Source organism: Vulpes lagopus, chromosome 1 (assembly GCF_018345385.1).
Source record: "Vulpes lagopus strain Blue_001 chromosome 1, ASM1834538v1, whole genome shotgun sequence".
NCBI classification, from domain to species: Eukaryota; Metazoa; Chordata; class Mammalia; order Carnivora; family Canidae; genus Vulpes; species Vulpes lagopus.
This window is the reverse complement of record NC_054824.1, coordinates 57,516,995-57,533,191: the sequence shown is the minus strand read 5'-3', so window position 1 is coordinate 57,533,191 and position 16,197 is coordinate 57,516,995. Positions and strand designations below refer to the sequence as shown.

General features: G+C 35.2%; 1 protein-coding gene across 1 annotated transcript in view; it reads left to right on the top strand.

Moving 5' to 3' along the window:
- The window catches only part of LOC121488001 (CD2 associated protein), a 140,121-nt gene that overhangs the window by 66,082 nt on the left and 57,842 nt on the right, over positions 1 to 16,197 (top strand). The window contains exon 5 of the mRNA XM_041750193.1: positions 912 to 1,032. Coding sequence (XP_041606127.1) covers positions 912 to 1,032 — 121 coding nt within the window. The remainder of the gene's footprint in view (positions 1 to 911; positions 1,033 to 16,197) is intronic.

Below are 16,197 nucleotides of genomic sequence, written 5' to 3'. Positions count from 1 at the left end.
AGTGTGAGTGCCTGTTGGATGAATAATTTACTAAAGTTTGCTTTGTAATTCTGAATTAAAACAGATTTTAAACAGAATAAAGAGCCTTTTCTAGTAGTGTTATTTCATGTACTACTGTGATGTGAATTTTAACAGTGTATAGTTTACTTAAATTTTTTTTACCTATTAATATCTTTTAGCATCCGTAGCAGAAATTATATATTTTAAAAGTTATTAAATAATATTAACCATGAAAATTAGTAACTTTGATATTAGTGAATGTATATATTTTTCTTAAGAGTTTGGTTTCTGAGGATATTTCTGGTTGAGGTAGGGAGAAGTGTTTAGGGGAGCCTAGCATTTGGATTTTAAAAATGAATGATTTTTTTTTCTTACTTGGATTAAGATTCACTGTTTAAGTTAAAGGTTTAGTAATTTTATGTTCCATTTGGGAAGTTATATTCTTGTATTCATCAACCTTTTTCCAAATCAGAATTTTTATCTACTTAAATAATATATGAAATATATTACAAATATTGAAATAATTACAAAGGGAGGCTCAGTAGTGTTAAAAGAGTGATGTTCCAGAAGAGAGCTATGTACTTCCTGCTATTAATACCTTATTCTGGGTTATCTGATATTCTTATAAAAATTATTTACATCATGGATTGCAATTGATTACAAATTCTCGTTGTAAATGTTGTAAAGTGCTACTGATAATGACTAATTGATCAGTCTAATCAATTTAGATTTAATCTACTTACAAAATGTTTTTCACCATTGTTGTTTTCTTGTTTTCTTACAGATCTAAGGGGATTATTTTGCAAAACTAACTTTGTGCTCATTCAGTTATGTAGCTTAATTTTTCCATAGCAGGAAGATTTTCAACTTTAGAGAAATTTTTATTATTTTTGAGTTGTGAACTCTTTCAGGTAGAAGAAGGCTGGTGGAGTGGAACCCTGAACAACAAGTTGGGACTGTTTCCCTCAAATTTTGTGAAAGAATTAGAGGTAACAGATGATGGTGAAACTCATGAAGCCCAAGAGGATTCAGGTAGATTATTTTAAAAATTTGAATAGATTTAAATAAAACTATATATGATCTAGTGTTTGGTGTTTTTTGGAAACTGTTCTTGTTGAACTGTGAGCTAATTTTTTTCTATTTTTAAAAAGCAGCTTCTGACAGGGACTTAAAAGAACTAAATATCCAGGCAAATAATTTAATATCTTTTCCTTCTTTGAAGTCGGCTTCAACCCAAACTAAATGTTTAGTACCCTGATTATGAATTGATACTACTTAGGTTAATCTGATTTCTTCCCACTTAAGATGTACTAATATAATGTTTTAATTTGAGTTTGCAAATGGCCTAACTACTTCAGCGATAGAAATTAAAAAAAAAAATCTTGCTTTTGTTTTTGTTCATATTCTGATAATAAGTTACATTTTTTTTGTGTAGCCAGAATGTCATTTAATTATTTTGTGATTGCCCTCATTTATAGGCTCACCCACAAATTCATCTTAAATTAAAAGTGTGAGAACAGGGACGCTTGGGTGGTTCAGTGGTTGAGCGTCTGCCTTTGGCTCAGGGCATAATCCCAGGACTCTGGGGTCGAGTCCCACATCAGGCTTCCTGCATGAAGCCTGCTTCTCCCTCTGCCTATGTCTCTGTCTCTCTCTCTGTCTCTCATGAATAAATAAATAAAATATTAAAAAAAAAATAAAAGTATGAGAACATTTTATCCCAAAGCTAAATTTAAGAATTTTTGAGAATTGCTGTGGAATTTGGTTGTTTTTTTTTTTCAAGGTCTATTTATATTTTAGAGACAGAATGTGTGTACATGATCAGAGGGAAGTGGAGAAGGAGGGAGAATTTCAAGTAGACTGCACTGAGCATGGAGCATGATGTGGGACTTGATCTCACAACCCTGAGATCATGACCTGAGCTGAAACCAAGAGTCTGACACTTAATTGAATGAGCCATCCAGGTGCCCTTGTTTTGTTTTGTTTTGTTTTTTTAAGAGAGATTAAATTCATAAGTGGTAGTGTAGGGATAAGTAGGTCTTTTTCTGTATGGAAAAATATGTGTAGTGAGGTTCAGTATATTTATGAAAATCAAGACATTAAATATTGGCAGTATTTAATATTGATAATACTTTTTATTTTTATTTTTTGATAATACTTTTTAATCTGTAGTTCACATACAGATTTAATTGTTCTAGTAAATGCTTTATATAGCTATTTTTTTTTTTTCTCCCAATTCCAGACAAGACCTTGCAGGAAATTTATTTCTCAAGTTTCTCTGGAATAGTTTCCCAGTCTTTGTTTTTATTGACAGTTTTGAAGAGTTTAAGCTGATATTTTATATAATGGATCCCAGTTTGGACTTTCTTTCTGATTTTTCATGATTAGTTTCAGGTTGTATTTTATTAACAGGATTACAAAATTATGATATCTCATTGCATTGTATCAGGAGGCACAGAATGTGTGCTTTATTTTTGGTGATATTAAATTTGATTACTTTGTTGAAGCTGTGATGCCACTGTAAGTGTACTTTTGTTTTTCTGTATAACTGATAAGCATCTTGTGGGGATAAAATTTGAGACTGTAAATATCTGTTTCCTCATCAAACTTCACCCAACAGTTTAAGCATCCATTGATAAATTTGCCTGAATCAGATACTTTAATGGTATTTGCAAAATGATGATTTTCTGACTCCATCCCATCTTTGTTTATTGACATTCCTCTCTGAAGAGCTTTTCTTGCTGCTCGGTTTTTGTTTATTCGTGTGGACTCACTGGTGAGTTCTGTTTACTCACTAGGTATTAATCAGTTACTGTTACTTATTTTGGCCTGTGAAAGCTCCTTCAAATTAGTTTGTGTGATTTTTTTTTAAAATCAACTTTATTGGAAATATACATACAATAAAGTGCCTATCTAAAATATACGGTATGATGAGTTTGACAAATGTCTACATCCATGAAAACCACTGCCACAATAAATGTACAAAACATTTGCATCACCCCCAAATATTCCTCATTCCCTGATACAGTCCATCTCTTTTACTGCCTCTGGTCTCAGGTGACCATAGGTCTGCTTTTTTCTCATTATGGGTGAGTTTGCATTGCCCTGTCCTCTGAACAGGTCTTCATCATTGTTTGAGCACTTTGTTACTTTTTAATACAAAATATTCCAGGCTCATGTTGAACTTTCCCTACTTCATCCTGAAATCAGCTACTTATCCAGGCACTCTTGGTTTCTTTTAGAGAGGTATAGTAGTTAAACACTGAGATCTGAGCACAAGTGTGCTCATTGAACTTGGAGTGATATTGCTTCTGGGCACTTTTAGTAGATAAAACTGGAGAATGATTACACATGTACACACATGCATTTCTTTTATCTCTCTACCTACATGCCTACCTATTTCTACTGGTACCTCTAATTCTAGTTTAATACCACAAGGTACATTCTAGTCTACAATGATTTCATCTTTTGGCCCATCAGCCATAGAGCGAATGAAATAAATAATTGAGTTTGCTTTTATATTTAATCATGAGAGAACTAATGCTTAAAAAGCAGCATTCGGATCTTTGATGTTATCAGTAGATTGTTGGGATGAGTATGGAAAAACAACATGAAAACAGTTTCTGAAATGATATACTGGAGACCTTGGATTTTATAAAGTGTCAGGAGAAAATGTGTTACTTTACATAATCATAAAATACTGCTAATTGTTCTGGAAACTAAACCATATAAAACAGATCTAGTAATGATGAATCACATATTAAGGAAAAATTGCCAGTTAACGATTAATAATACCACATTTTCCGGAAAGGGTTTTAGGAATCAATTTTAGTAATAATTAATAGGTAACAGAGTGAAGGTATAAATCAGTCTGGTGAGTAGTTTGAACTCTAATCTTATTTTTAGAATAAAGTAAATGACCTTAGGAAGCAGTCGAGGCCAGTTTAATCAGTGAATGTTTTTTAAGCCTTTATGTGCTCAGTGCTAGGTTGGTTTTGTGAGGGCACAGAATCACCCTCTGCAGTCCAGAAGCTTAAGGTCCTAGCCTCTGGAAGATAAGACAGTTAACTCAAACTAGTACCTATCAGCCTGGAGTAAAATGATCTGAATATCAGAGGTGCTGGTAGAAGATAGATCTAAACAAAATATATTGCTTGTTACTTAAAAAAAAAAAAAAACTTGGCACATTTTCATCTTTTCCGAAATATTCTAGGAAACTTTAGAAATATAATCTGCAACTCTGCAACTATCTTTTTTTCCTTTTTAAAAAGATTTTATCTATTTATTTGATGGAGCAATCACAAATACCCAGAGCATTAGGCAGAAGGAGAGGGAGAAGCAGGATCCCCTAGGAGCAGGGAGCCCGATGCAGGTCAGTCCCAGGAGTCTGGTTGGGATCATGACCTAAACGGAAGGCAGATGCTTAACGGACTGAACCACCCAGGCACCCCTGATTACAACTATCTTAAAGATGTTATTTTCTAAACTCCTGTTCTTTGCTTCTAATTATTCTTCCGCTTGTTTTCCTCTATACAGGCTTTTAAAAAAAATTGTTAATTGTTATAAAAAACATATAGAATTTATTATCTTGACCATTTTCTTAGCATCAATTCAGAAGTATTATGTATATTGACATTGTCATGCAGTAGATCTACAGAACTTTTTCATTTCACAAAATCAAAACCCCATACCCATTAAGTAACTCCTCATTCCTTGTTCTATGAACTTGACTACTTTATATAAATGAACTCATACAGTATTTGTTTTTTAGAGATTAGCTTATTTGACAAAGCATAATATTTTCAAAATTTGTTCATGTTATAGCATATAGCATGTGATAGAATTCCCTCTTTCAGATTGAATAATCTGTTATATAAATGTACTGCATTTTGTGTAGCCATTTATCCATCCATGGATGTTTGAGTTGTTTTTACCTCTTGGCAGTTGTGAGTAATGCTGCCAAAACATGGGCATACAAATATTTGAGACCTTGTTTTCAATTTAGATAGTCACCCAGAAATGGGATTGCTGGATTATATCCTAGTTTTCTTTTTAATTTCTTGGGGGGAAATGCTATATATTTTCCATGGTGTTTGTACCATTTTACACTTCCACCAACAGTTGTATAAGGGTTCTAATTTTTCCACATCCTCAGCAAACACACTTTTTTTTTTTTTGACATTAGCTATCCTAATGGGTTTGAGATGATATCTTATTGTGATTTTGATTTGTATTTCTCTAAGGATTGGTGATCTTGAACATCTTTTCATATGTTTATTGACCATTTGTGTATCTGTTCAAGTCCTTTGTTTTTTAATCAGGTTATTTGTGGGTTCTTTTTTCTTTTTGTAGTTGAGTTTTAGTAATTCTTTATATATTATGGATATTAATCCCTTATCAGATATATGATATGCAAGTATTTTTCTCCCATTCCATTAATTGTTTTCTTTGATGAGGGAAAGTTGTTTTTTTTTTTTTTAATTTTATTTATTCATGAAAGACAGAGAGAGAGAGAGATCGAGAGAGAGAGGCAGAGGCACAGGCAGAGGGAGAAGCAGGCTCTATGCAGGGAGCCTGACGTGGGATTCGATCCTGGGACTCCAGGATCTTGCCCTGGGCTGAAGGCAGGTGCTGAACTGCTGAGCTATCCGGGCTGCCCTGGTTTTTCATAACAATAGTCTCATTTTTCTATTTTTTCTTCTGTTGCTTGTGCTTTTAGTATCATATTTAAGAAATCGTTGCCGAATCCAGTGCTGTGAAACTCTCTCACTGTTTATAGTTTTCGGTTTTATGTTTAGGTCATTAATTCATTTGGAGTAAAGTTTTGTGTATGATTTAAGACAAGGGTTCAACTTCATTGTTTTGCATGTGGATATCCAGTTTTCGTAGCAGCATTTGTTAATGATGTTACCAGACAGAGAACTGGTTTCCAAACTCAGGTTTGGTTGCTCGGTGCTAGAAAATCAATACTCAAAGGACAGGTGATGGTGGAAAAGGAAAGGTTGCATTATTCAGGAAGCTGGCAAGGTGGGAAGATGGTGGACTAATTAATGTATCAAAGACCATCTTCACTGTCCAGGCAAAGCTGGAAATTTTAAAGGGGTAAAGTATGGAAAACAGGAGAGGGGCAAGAGAAGCAGGAACCCAGGTGGTATAGCTGTATTGTTGACATGACCCTGAATGGACTTGCTGGCATGAGCAGCAGCTGTTTTTGAATGTAGTCAGGCCTTATCTTCTGGGAAAGTCTTGTCCTCCAGTCCTCAAGGTCAGTGGTCTGCAAATCTCAAGGAAAGTAAGTTAGTTCTGCTGCAGATCTAGGGATTTAGGTCAGCAAGCAAGGTGTACATAACTTAAAGCAAGGTTAATAATTACCCTTAAGACCCATGGATATGCTGTTACAAAGAGGTAGGCCTTTCCCCATTTAGTGGCCAAGCCTGGGTACCTGGGTGGCTCAGTGGTTAATTGTCTGCCTTTGGCTTAGGGCATGATCCTGGAGTCCTGGGATCAAGTCCCACATCAAGCTCCCTGCAAGGAGCCTGCCTCTCCCTCTGCCTGTGTCTCTGCCTCTCTCTCTCTCTCTCTCTCTCTCTCTCTTTCTCATGAATAAATAAATAAAATTAAAAAAAAAAATAAGTGGCCAAACCCTTATTCAAGTTCATTTGACCAGTCTGTGTAGATGTTTTATCATGTTACCTATGACTATTGGACATGTTTATGTTTTTCCTCTTCAGTAGACTGTCAGCCTTTTATAGGCAGAGACTGTTCTTTTTCTTTGTTTGCTTATTGCTTACTATAAGGGTTCAAAAAATGAATAGCTTATGATCTGGTTACTTTTTATTCCAGAGTATTATATTTTTTTTCTCATGTCCCTTCCATGCCTTTTTATAGTGCCAACACTTTGGGGAGGGAAATATAAACAAAACTTCATAATTTATAATGAAACAGGTAGCCCTCATACCAGTTGATTATGTCATCTTTTTCCTGGAGCACAAGGGAATGGTATTGGTTATTTTTAGGGAGAGTAGATGAGTCTCTGCTATGGTGGGTTAGCCTACTTGCATGGAGCAGTCTGCTGTTAAAATTAGGGGCTTGATCATTCAGCATTTGTGGGTAACTTTTGTATTCTTCATCTGACATGCCATCTTGATTATATATAGACGTAAAGAATATTTCTTTCTTCATGTTCTTGGTTCATACACCTTTAAGAAGCAGGTGAAAACTTATACTCTGAAAAATATGCATAAATCATGAATAAAATTTCATCTATTAGCTCATGTGTTAAATAGTTCATATATACACATATATACACCTATACATATATATGACTAGATCATATATTCTTTTGGTTCAAAAACCAGTATATAAAAAGATATACATTGTAATACTTGTTTCTGTCCACTTAGTTGTCTCTTTTGCTCTATATCAGAAAGCATTTGTACTTTCTTGCTATTATCTTCCCAGTATGTGTTTATGCAGGTACCCACAAAAACATATATTTGAATAATTCCTTCTTCCTTGAACAAAATGTAACATAGTGTGTTGTTCAGAATATGCTGCAGTGAAAACAACCTGAAAATCATGGTGGCTTAAAACAAAGACATAGTCATTTAGGGACTTTAATAGGGTCTCCTTTTTGACACATGGCTTAGGCACAGAGGCAGGGGAAAGGAACATAGCTTTCAAAGTTTTTACTCCAAATTTTCATATATTACTTCCACTAATACTATATTGGACTGTCATGGCTATGCCTGAGTGAAACAGAGTAGGTATATGTAATTTTCCTAGAAGGTGGGGCACTTAATGTGAATAATAATGCAATCCACTGCATATCCTACCATGGATCCTCTTTTAAGAATCCCTTATTCTCATTGGCCTTTCAAGGGAGCTCACGTGTATTCTTAGCTCTGTACGTGTGCTAAAAACTAATGAACACTAACTTCATGGGTATTTGGTGTGAGTGGTGTTGGCCAGTAAGTAGCCTTCTGGAAGGTGCAAATTTCCATTTTTAAGTTGCCTCCCATTTCTGAGTGTTCTTCTGCTGTATATTTTCTTACCTTTGCAGTGAACTTTTTAAGGTTCTAAATTTCTCTAAGGTTTTACCTTAAACTGTGTGAATTAAAGCAACAACTTAATTCTTTAACAGCTTATCTTCTCTTTGGTCAGCTTCTGTCTAGTGTCTTTGTTTTAATCAGTACCTTATAAAGCATGCCTTCATTTTTCAGATTATGTATAAAGAGAAACTGGCTTAGTACCTGGAAAGTTTTGAAGCATAGTTGATATTAGTTCTTTCTTACCACACTTTTATTTTTACCTCTTTACCCCATTTTTTTCCTTTAATTTTCCAGTGTAAAGCAAATGTGAAATTAACCATTCTGAATAGTGATGTGATAAAGTATTAAGCAGAGCAATTTTTTCACTGGGAGTTACAGTCGGGTCAGTTTGGGATGTTGAAATCATTCTTTCAGTACAGATGCTGATTACATTGAAACACAGAAAATCATTGAGATAGGAAGATATATAAGTCATAAAATCATGTACTATTGGAGCCTGCTTAAGATTCCCTCTCCCTCTTCCCTTTGCCTCAGCCCCCCTCAAAAATTGTTACGAATTATTTTATGGTAAAATGATGCTTATAATGCCGTGTAAACTCAGCTGTTAAAATTTGTACAGGGGCAGCCCGGGTGGCTCAGCAGTTTGGCGCTGCCTTCAGCCCAGGGCCTGATCCTGGAGACCTGGGATTGAGTCCCACGTCGGTCTCCCTGCATGGAATCAGCTTCTCCCTCTGCGTCTCTCTCTCTCTCTCTCTCTCTCTCATGAATGAATAAATAAAATCTTTAAAAAAATAAAATTTGTACAAAATTTTAAGGCTATATGGTATCATTAGCAAAAGAAATAAAATTTAAATTTTATATTATATTTGCAATTTTTTATAAACTTAAATCTGTGTAATTGTCAAATACTTTGGGTACTTTCTTGCACTATTCAACCTTATTTGAATTTTAGTAACTTTGCAGAATTATGTCTGTTAAAAATGTACTTCCTTGCCTGCTTAACCCCTTTAAAATAACATTGCATTCTAAATGTGGAGCTTTGTGATTATGGGGTGGGAAGTCAGTGGTTGAAGTACACTATAATTCCCTTTTATAAAAAAACTCTAATTTTTAGGCAGGAAGTTTTTGCATATTCATTTGAATACCAGGAAGTGAGTGGCTTTATAAAAACTTTAGAACTCTTGTGATAAAAGAATATAGATCTTTAAGTTTTAAGAGTTCCATCTTATGCATTATGATTTTACAGAATTGATGTCTACTATTCTTATCTCCTAATGAAGTGTAACATACCTTGTATTTGGTATTTTTACAGTCTTTTTAGTCTGTTTTACTTTTTTAGATAAATATCTTCTAATACTCAATTTCAGGAAAAGCTTTACTTCTGTAAGGAAGTGTTACATTTCTATTTTTATAATGAAATGACTCCTTTTTCATCGTGTCAAATATATGTAACCTTCTTTGTTTAGAGCGTCCTTCATCATCTTCTACATTCCACTTATTTGCTTAAGTAAGACTTGCTTTCAATTTTCCATGTTCTATAAAGCCAGTGACTATAGCTTCTTTTATTTTCCTCCCTTGTATAAGTCTTCTCCCTGCCTTAAGTCTATAAAAAAAATCTCCATTTAGATGTCTAATAGGCATCTCAAATTTAAGCTGGTCAAAACTGATCTGTCCTCTTCTCTGCACCTAGATTTGCTCTATACAGTCTTCCTCATCTGAGTTAATGGCAGCTTCATTATTTAAACCAAAGAATTGGATTCATCTTTAACTCTTCTTTTTAATCTCACATTCTACACTTGATTCATTAACGGATTTTGTCACCTACTAAATAAATGTACAGAACTATTTTCTTTTACCACTTCTCTTTCCCTGTATAAGTTATCTCTTGCTGTACAGTTACAGTAGGCTGTTAATTTGCCATTACCTGCCTCCTAAATGTTAATGTGCTTATACTCTAGTAGGTACATATTTTACTTAGAGTAAAAGTCAAAGTCTTTTTAAATTGGCTACAAAGCCCTCTGACCTGGCACCCCCGATGCCTCCCTTCACCTCTCTGACTTTGTCTCCTACTTAACTCTCCCGTTTATTCATGTTGGTCTCCTTATAGTTTTTTAAGAATGTCAAGAATATTTCTGTCTCACCGCCTTTGCAGAGACTTAGAACTTAAATGAGATCACCCTAGGAGACTGTCTAGAGGGAAGAAAAAGAAAAGAGCTTTGGACCCAGCTATATATATAGCAACAGTTACAGTATGGGCTTAATAGAATTATTAAAAAGACCAAGAATGTAGAGAGAAACCTGTGAGTATGTGGTAGTTAAGGGAAGAGAGTTTTTCAGGGAGGACGTAGGCAGTAATGTCTGATATTCTTTGTGAGGTTAAGATAGGTAAGATAAGAGTATATGGAATCCTGGATTTAGGGATGGAGAGATCATTAATGACCTGGATAAGGGCAGTAAAGAAAGGTGATTGGGAGAGAAGCCAAGTTGACTGTGGAGGTGGAGAGTGGAAGAAGGAAGTATAAGGCAGTGCAGCAGTTGAGAACAACATATATTCAAGAATGTTTTTGTTCTTAAGAGGAAAAGTCTGGATCATTTTTAAATGTTAATGGAAGAGAACAAATAGGGAGAAATTAAAGATGCAGATTCGGAAGAATGGAATTTATCTCAATAGGATTAACCCAGAAGGTAGAGGGAATGAAATTTACATTGTAGGTATCATGATTAGTCTCAATTGATTGGAGACTAGTCAGTGCCAGGAAGCTGAGGGAGAGATGTCTGACTTGTGATTTTTTTTTCCTGTAAAAGAGGAGAGATACTAAGAATGACAGGTCAGAATTTTGAGGAGATTAAAAGGGTCACAATAGTTAAATGTTTGGAGCCATGCATCCTTCTGGGCTTTACTGGGCTAATAGAGGGATGCCTGGCATAAAATGTTTAAGAAACCTTGATGGATTGTTCTTCAGAAGTTCTGATTTCTTAAGGGTAGAAATATTCGTTCTCTTAGGAGGAGTCAGCAGTGTTTTAATTGGATTATTCAAACTCTGAAAAAGAAAGTGCTTATTGCTAGTGGGGCACCCGATCCTTGTGGAATGGTGGTATACACTGGTTGTGCCAAAGGTGATGAACTGATATTTGGTGGTCTCCAGCTTGGTCTGAAGGATTTAAGGTGGTGCACCCTTACTTTGGTGTCTATAATCCCGCATTAGCATTCACCTTGAATGACTTGAAATAAACAGCTTTGTAAGGAAAATTGTTAAGGGGCTTTGATGCTTTTACTGGCAATGTATTATGAGTCTTTTTAAATTAGGTTATAACCAGAATAGTTTCTAAAGATTCTGTTTAGGAGCTAAGGAATACAGATTTTTAACTACTTAAAAAACACACAACATTTTCTTAGGAAACGTAGGATTGTTTTTAAAATCTTTGGATGATGGTAAAAGATATTCTTTGGAGTAAAAAAGGGGAATTTGTGCCAGCAACTTTATAGATTCTAAGTACTTCCACTTGGTTTACATGTTTTGCTTTAATGATATTCCATGTTCTCCATTTAGTTTAATAGTGACCTTGGATTACTTTCATTAAGTGCTTTGTATTTTCATCAAATTTCTACTTTGTGGGTGCTTGGGTGGCTCAGTGGTTGAGCATCTTCCTTTGGCTCAGGTCGTGATCCCGGGGTCCTGGGATTGAGTTCCGCATCGGGCTCCCCGCAAGGAGCCTCTTCTCCCTCTGCCTGTGTCTTTGCCTCTCTCTCTGTGTCTTTGATGAATAAATAAGTAAATTCTTTAAAAAAAATAAAAGTTTCTATGTTGTATTACTTTTCTTTAGCACCCAGTATAGCTCACATAAAGATTCTTGGTTTGTTTTTTTCCCTCAACAATTTTATTTTGGGACTTTTGGTTTTAAGTGATTTTATATAGAGGTACAAGCCATCAACTGGCTTTTGTTAAAGAGATTTAATGAAAAAGGAAGAAAGAATTTTAGGCCTAATAGGAAGACTTGCTTTTTATGTTACTTGACCGACAGTGGCATGTAAAACATGTAGATAGAATTTTCCTATAAGCTTAAAAATTCAAGGACAGTCTGACAGATACATTAAAGTATATAGGCATAAAAATGTTAGGAATACCATACAGGTAAGATTTCTGTTTTGTCTGATTACAAAACCTCATTCTTGGCCGCTTCCCCATATACTGCTCTTCCTTTTTCTCCTCCCGCTTCTCTGCCCATTCTTCCTTGTAGTGGTTAAGACATTTTCCTTTTTATATTTCTTCTATGTGATCATGCTCTCTCTTACTTGGATGGTGCTCAGCAATACATCTTTAAACTCCTTAAAAATAGTAGATACTCAACCAGACACTGTTAAGTACTTACAGGAGTCAGTTTAGTCCTCACAGCAATCCTATGAAGAATCCTGTTTTATAGGTAAGGAAATTGGGCACATACAGTGAAAGAGGTGATATGAATCAAGAAGATTTGACTTTAGAGTTCATGTGCTTTATTACTACACTATACTGCCTTCCAACCATTGATTTAATAGTCATTATAGTAGTTTTGACAATTTTCAATGAGCTGTAAGTAACCTATCTATTAGTATTTAGATATTTTTAATATCTAGCCATTTATTTTAATGGTATGTTTTAATGACTCCAGTAAAGTTTATAGTCACTAAATCTAAAAGAAAATTTTCTTTTTTTTTTTTTTGAAAATTTTCGTTTTATGGAATCATACCTTAAAATAATTTGATGAAGTTGCCTTTATTTTTGCGTGACTTATTAATATATATTGTTTCACTTTAAAAGGCTGCTCTGTGGGCAGTCCGGGTGGCTCAGCGATTTCGTGCCACCTTCCGCCCGGGGCATGATCCTGGGGATCCAGAATCGAGTCCCGTGTCGGGCTTCCTGTGTGGAGCCTGCTTCTCCCTCTGCCTGTGTCTCTGACTTTCTCTCTCTCTCTCTCTGTCTCTGTCTCTGAATAAATAAATAAAATCTTAAAAAAAAAAAAGCTTCTCAGTTTAGGTACCTCATACACTCTTCTACGTTTATCTGACAAGCTGGTTGTTGAAGATGTATATTACAATATTTAGGCCTTAGTTCAGCAGTGAGGAAGTAAGACAGTGTAGAATTACCTGCCCACCATACAAACTGGGAAATTGAATAAATTATAGAAAACAAATGTTTTCAGACAATAGGCAGCACAGGAATGAGTTACTTGAGAAAAGGTGAAACAAGGAAAATCTTTTCCTGGATTTCTACCAGGAGGAAATTTTTAGACTGCAGTGCAGGAAGGGTAAATGTCAGCAGAAGATTGTCAGTTTTGTTGAGGATTTAGAGTTGAGTTCAAAGAAGCCAAAGTAGTCAGAATTGTGGAGCTGCTCACCGAGAGAGAGAGAGAGAGAGAGAGAGAGAGAGAAACGTGATTCTCTTTCAGCAATGTGATTAGGGGATTGCCTTGAGTGTTTGGCTGAATATCTGCGAATGCATGGAGTGAAACCGATGAGCTTAGACATGAACAGTTCATGAAGAAAAATAAATCACTGGGATTAAAATGAATAGTTCTTGGTGCTTACGCAGGGTCAAGAATTGTTTGAACTCTGGCTTTGAGAGACTTCATTAAATACATTGGACAATTCAGTGGAAGGGTGAAGTGAGGGTAGATTGGCATTCAAGTGGAAGCTATTCTAGTTTTACCCTGAGAAAGCTTCACACTAATATGCAGGTACTTAACCTGTTTGCTAGAAAAAAATCAGCACTCTTGAATTCAGGGTTTCTCAGCCTTGTCACTCACTAGTCATATTTGGGCAGGATAACTCCTTGCTTTGGGGTCTTCTTAAGTATATTTTCAAATTTCATATTGATAGCATTTAATTATTCTGTAGTTGAGATTGCCAATTTATATGCAAAATTTTAAATGTGAAGTAAAGCAATTGAGGAAAAAAAAAAAGAAAAACCTTATTACAACTATATGGTCTCTGCCACCACACAATGCCTTTGGTGTTAGGAAGAGGTAAGGGGGGAGGGGAACAAGCTTTTCCAAATGGTAACCATGGAAAATACATGCTACGCAGAGGTTAGTCTAAACAAATGATTACCAAATCTCCACTTTCTTTGCTCAATTTAGGAAGTTAATATCTATCTCTCTCAGTGTTTGGGGCATTATTTTTCCTTGTCTGGTATGGTCATATTCTTGTGCTTTCACTTTTTCTCGTTTCGCTGTCTCTAAGTACAGAGAAGGCAATACCCAATAGGGAAATGGCCACCCAATGAGGCTGGCATCTGGACTATGGGAATGGCTTATTATCAGAATAAAAACTCCTAATTTCTTAAAATTCTTAATGAGTTTTATAGAATAGTACAGCATTTCCCTCAAGCTACCAAATCTCCATTTATTCCTATTATATTCATTTATTTGTACTTAGAGTTGCTAAGTACTAGACCTATATGTATCAATATTGGTGAGCTGGAAAACACATTGAATTAAAAAGATAAGTTGTAGAGCCCTGTGCACAGTATGATACCATTTAGGCAAATTTTTAAGAATCAAAATAATATATATTTTTTGATAAATGCCTATATATGCAAAAACCAGAAAAATACATACACAAAGCTCATAATAATGTTTGCCTCTAGTGAGAATAAATGAGATCAGAATGGCAACACTGCGGTCAATGTGAGCTTGACATTATCTGTAATACTCTAATTTTTATGGCAATGAATTCCTATACTTGTCTTGCTTTGGGGTCTGTCCAGTGCATATAGACTGTTAATAAACATCTCTGATCTAAATCCATTAGATATCAGTTGCACCCTTCAGTTATAATCACTAAAATTGTCTCCATACATTCTACATATCCCTTAGGGGATAAAAGTACACTAGGTTGAGAATCACTGTTTTTAAATTTTTTATGTTTAAAATTTTAAAATTTTCTTGTGGGGAGTAGGTGGCAGAGGGGGAGTGAGAGAGAGACTTTTAAGTAGGCTCCATGTCCAGAGCAGAGGTCAATCCCACAGCTCTGAGATCATGACCGAGTTGGATGCTTAACCAACTGAGCCACTGTTTTTTAAAGGATTACAAGATTTAACACTCAACAACATTAAATAAAATAAATTACTATCTGTATATCAAGAAGTAGCAAAATGTGACCCACAATTTGGAAGAAAAATTAGTTGATAGAAAGTGGACCAGAAATAATGGAATTGGCAACAAAGATATTAAAATAACTATTAATAAAACTGTTCAGTATGCCCAAGGATGTAAGGGAAAAAATATGAAGAATGAAATAAACAGAAGATATAAAAAAAAAGAATCAAATGAAACTAATTACAAGAAATGAAAAACACAGTATCTGAAAAGAATTCCTTCTCGTGGAATTTTAACAGTAATCTAGAGAATGAAGACAAAATAATTGAACTTGAACACGTAGCAATAGACTCCAAAAATGAAGCACTAAGAGGAAAAAGACTGCAGAAAATTTGGGATAATTTTAAATAGTCTAACATGTAGCTAGAGTTACAGAAAAAGAGTAGAGAAAAGGTGGTCAGGAAAAATAGTGAAGAAAAAATGTTAAAGTAGGGCATGGCAGCCTGGGTGGCTCAGTGGTTTAGCGCCGCCTTCAGGCCAGGGTGTGATCCTGGAGACCCAGGATTGAGTCCCAAGTCGGGCTCCCTGCATGGAGCCTGCTTCTCCCTCTGCCCTGTGTCTGTGCCCCTCTCTCAGTGTGTCTCTCATGAATGAATAAATAAAATCTTTTTTTTTTTAAAGAGTGCTGAAATATGTCCAGATTTGATGTAAACTATAAATCCACAAATTCAAATAAGATAAAGACACACACACACACACACACACACACACACAGGACTTGCAATGGTATACCATAATTAAGTGCTGACAATAAACAGTAAAGTGAAAAGTCTCAGGAGTTAGTGGAAAAAGGACACTTCAAGTAGAGAAAAATTGAGATAAAAACCACATACAATCATCAGAAACTAAGTATGGCAGAAGACAGTGGAATCTTTGAAATGCTAAAAGAAGAAAAGCGGTCAACTCAGAATTCTGGTTTTGTGAAAATATTCTTCAGAATAAAGATGAGAAAAAAGTTTTCAGACAAGCAATAATAGAAAATTCATTGCTAGCAAACCTGCAGCACTCT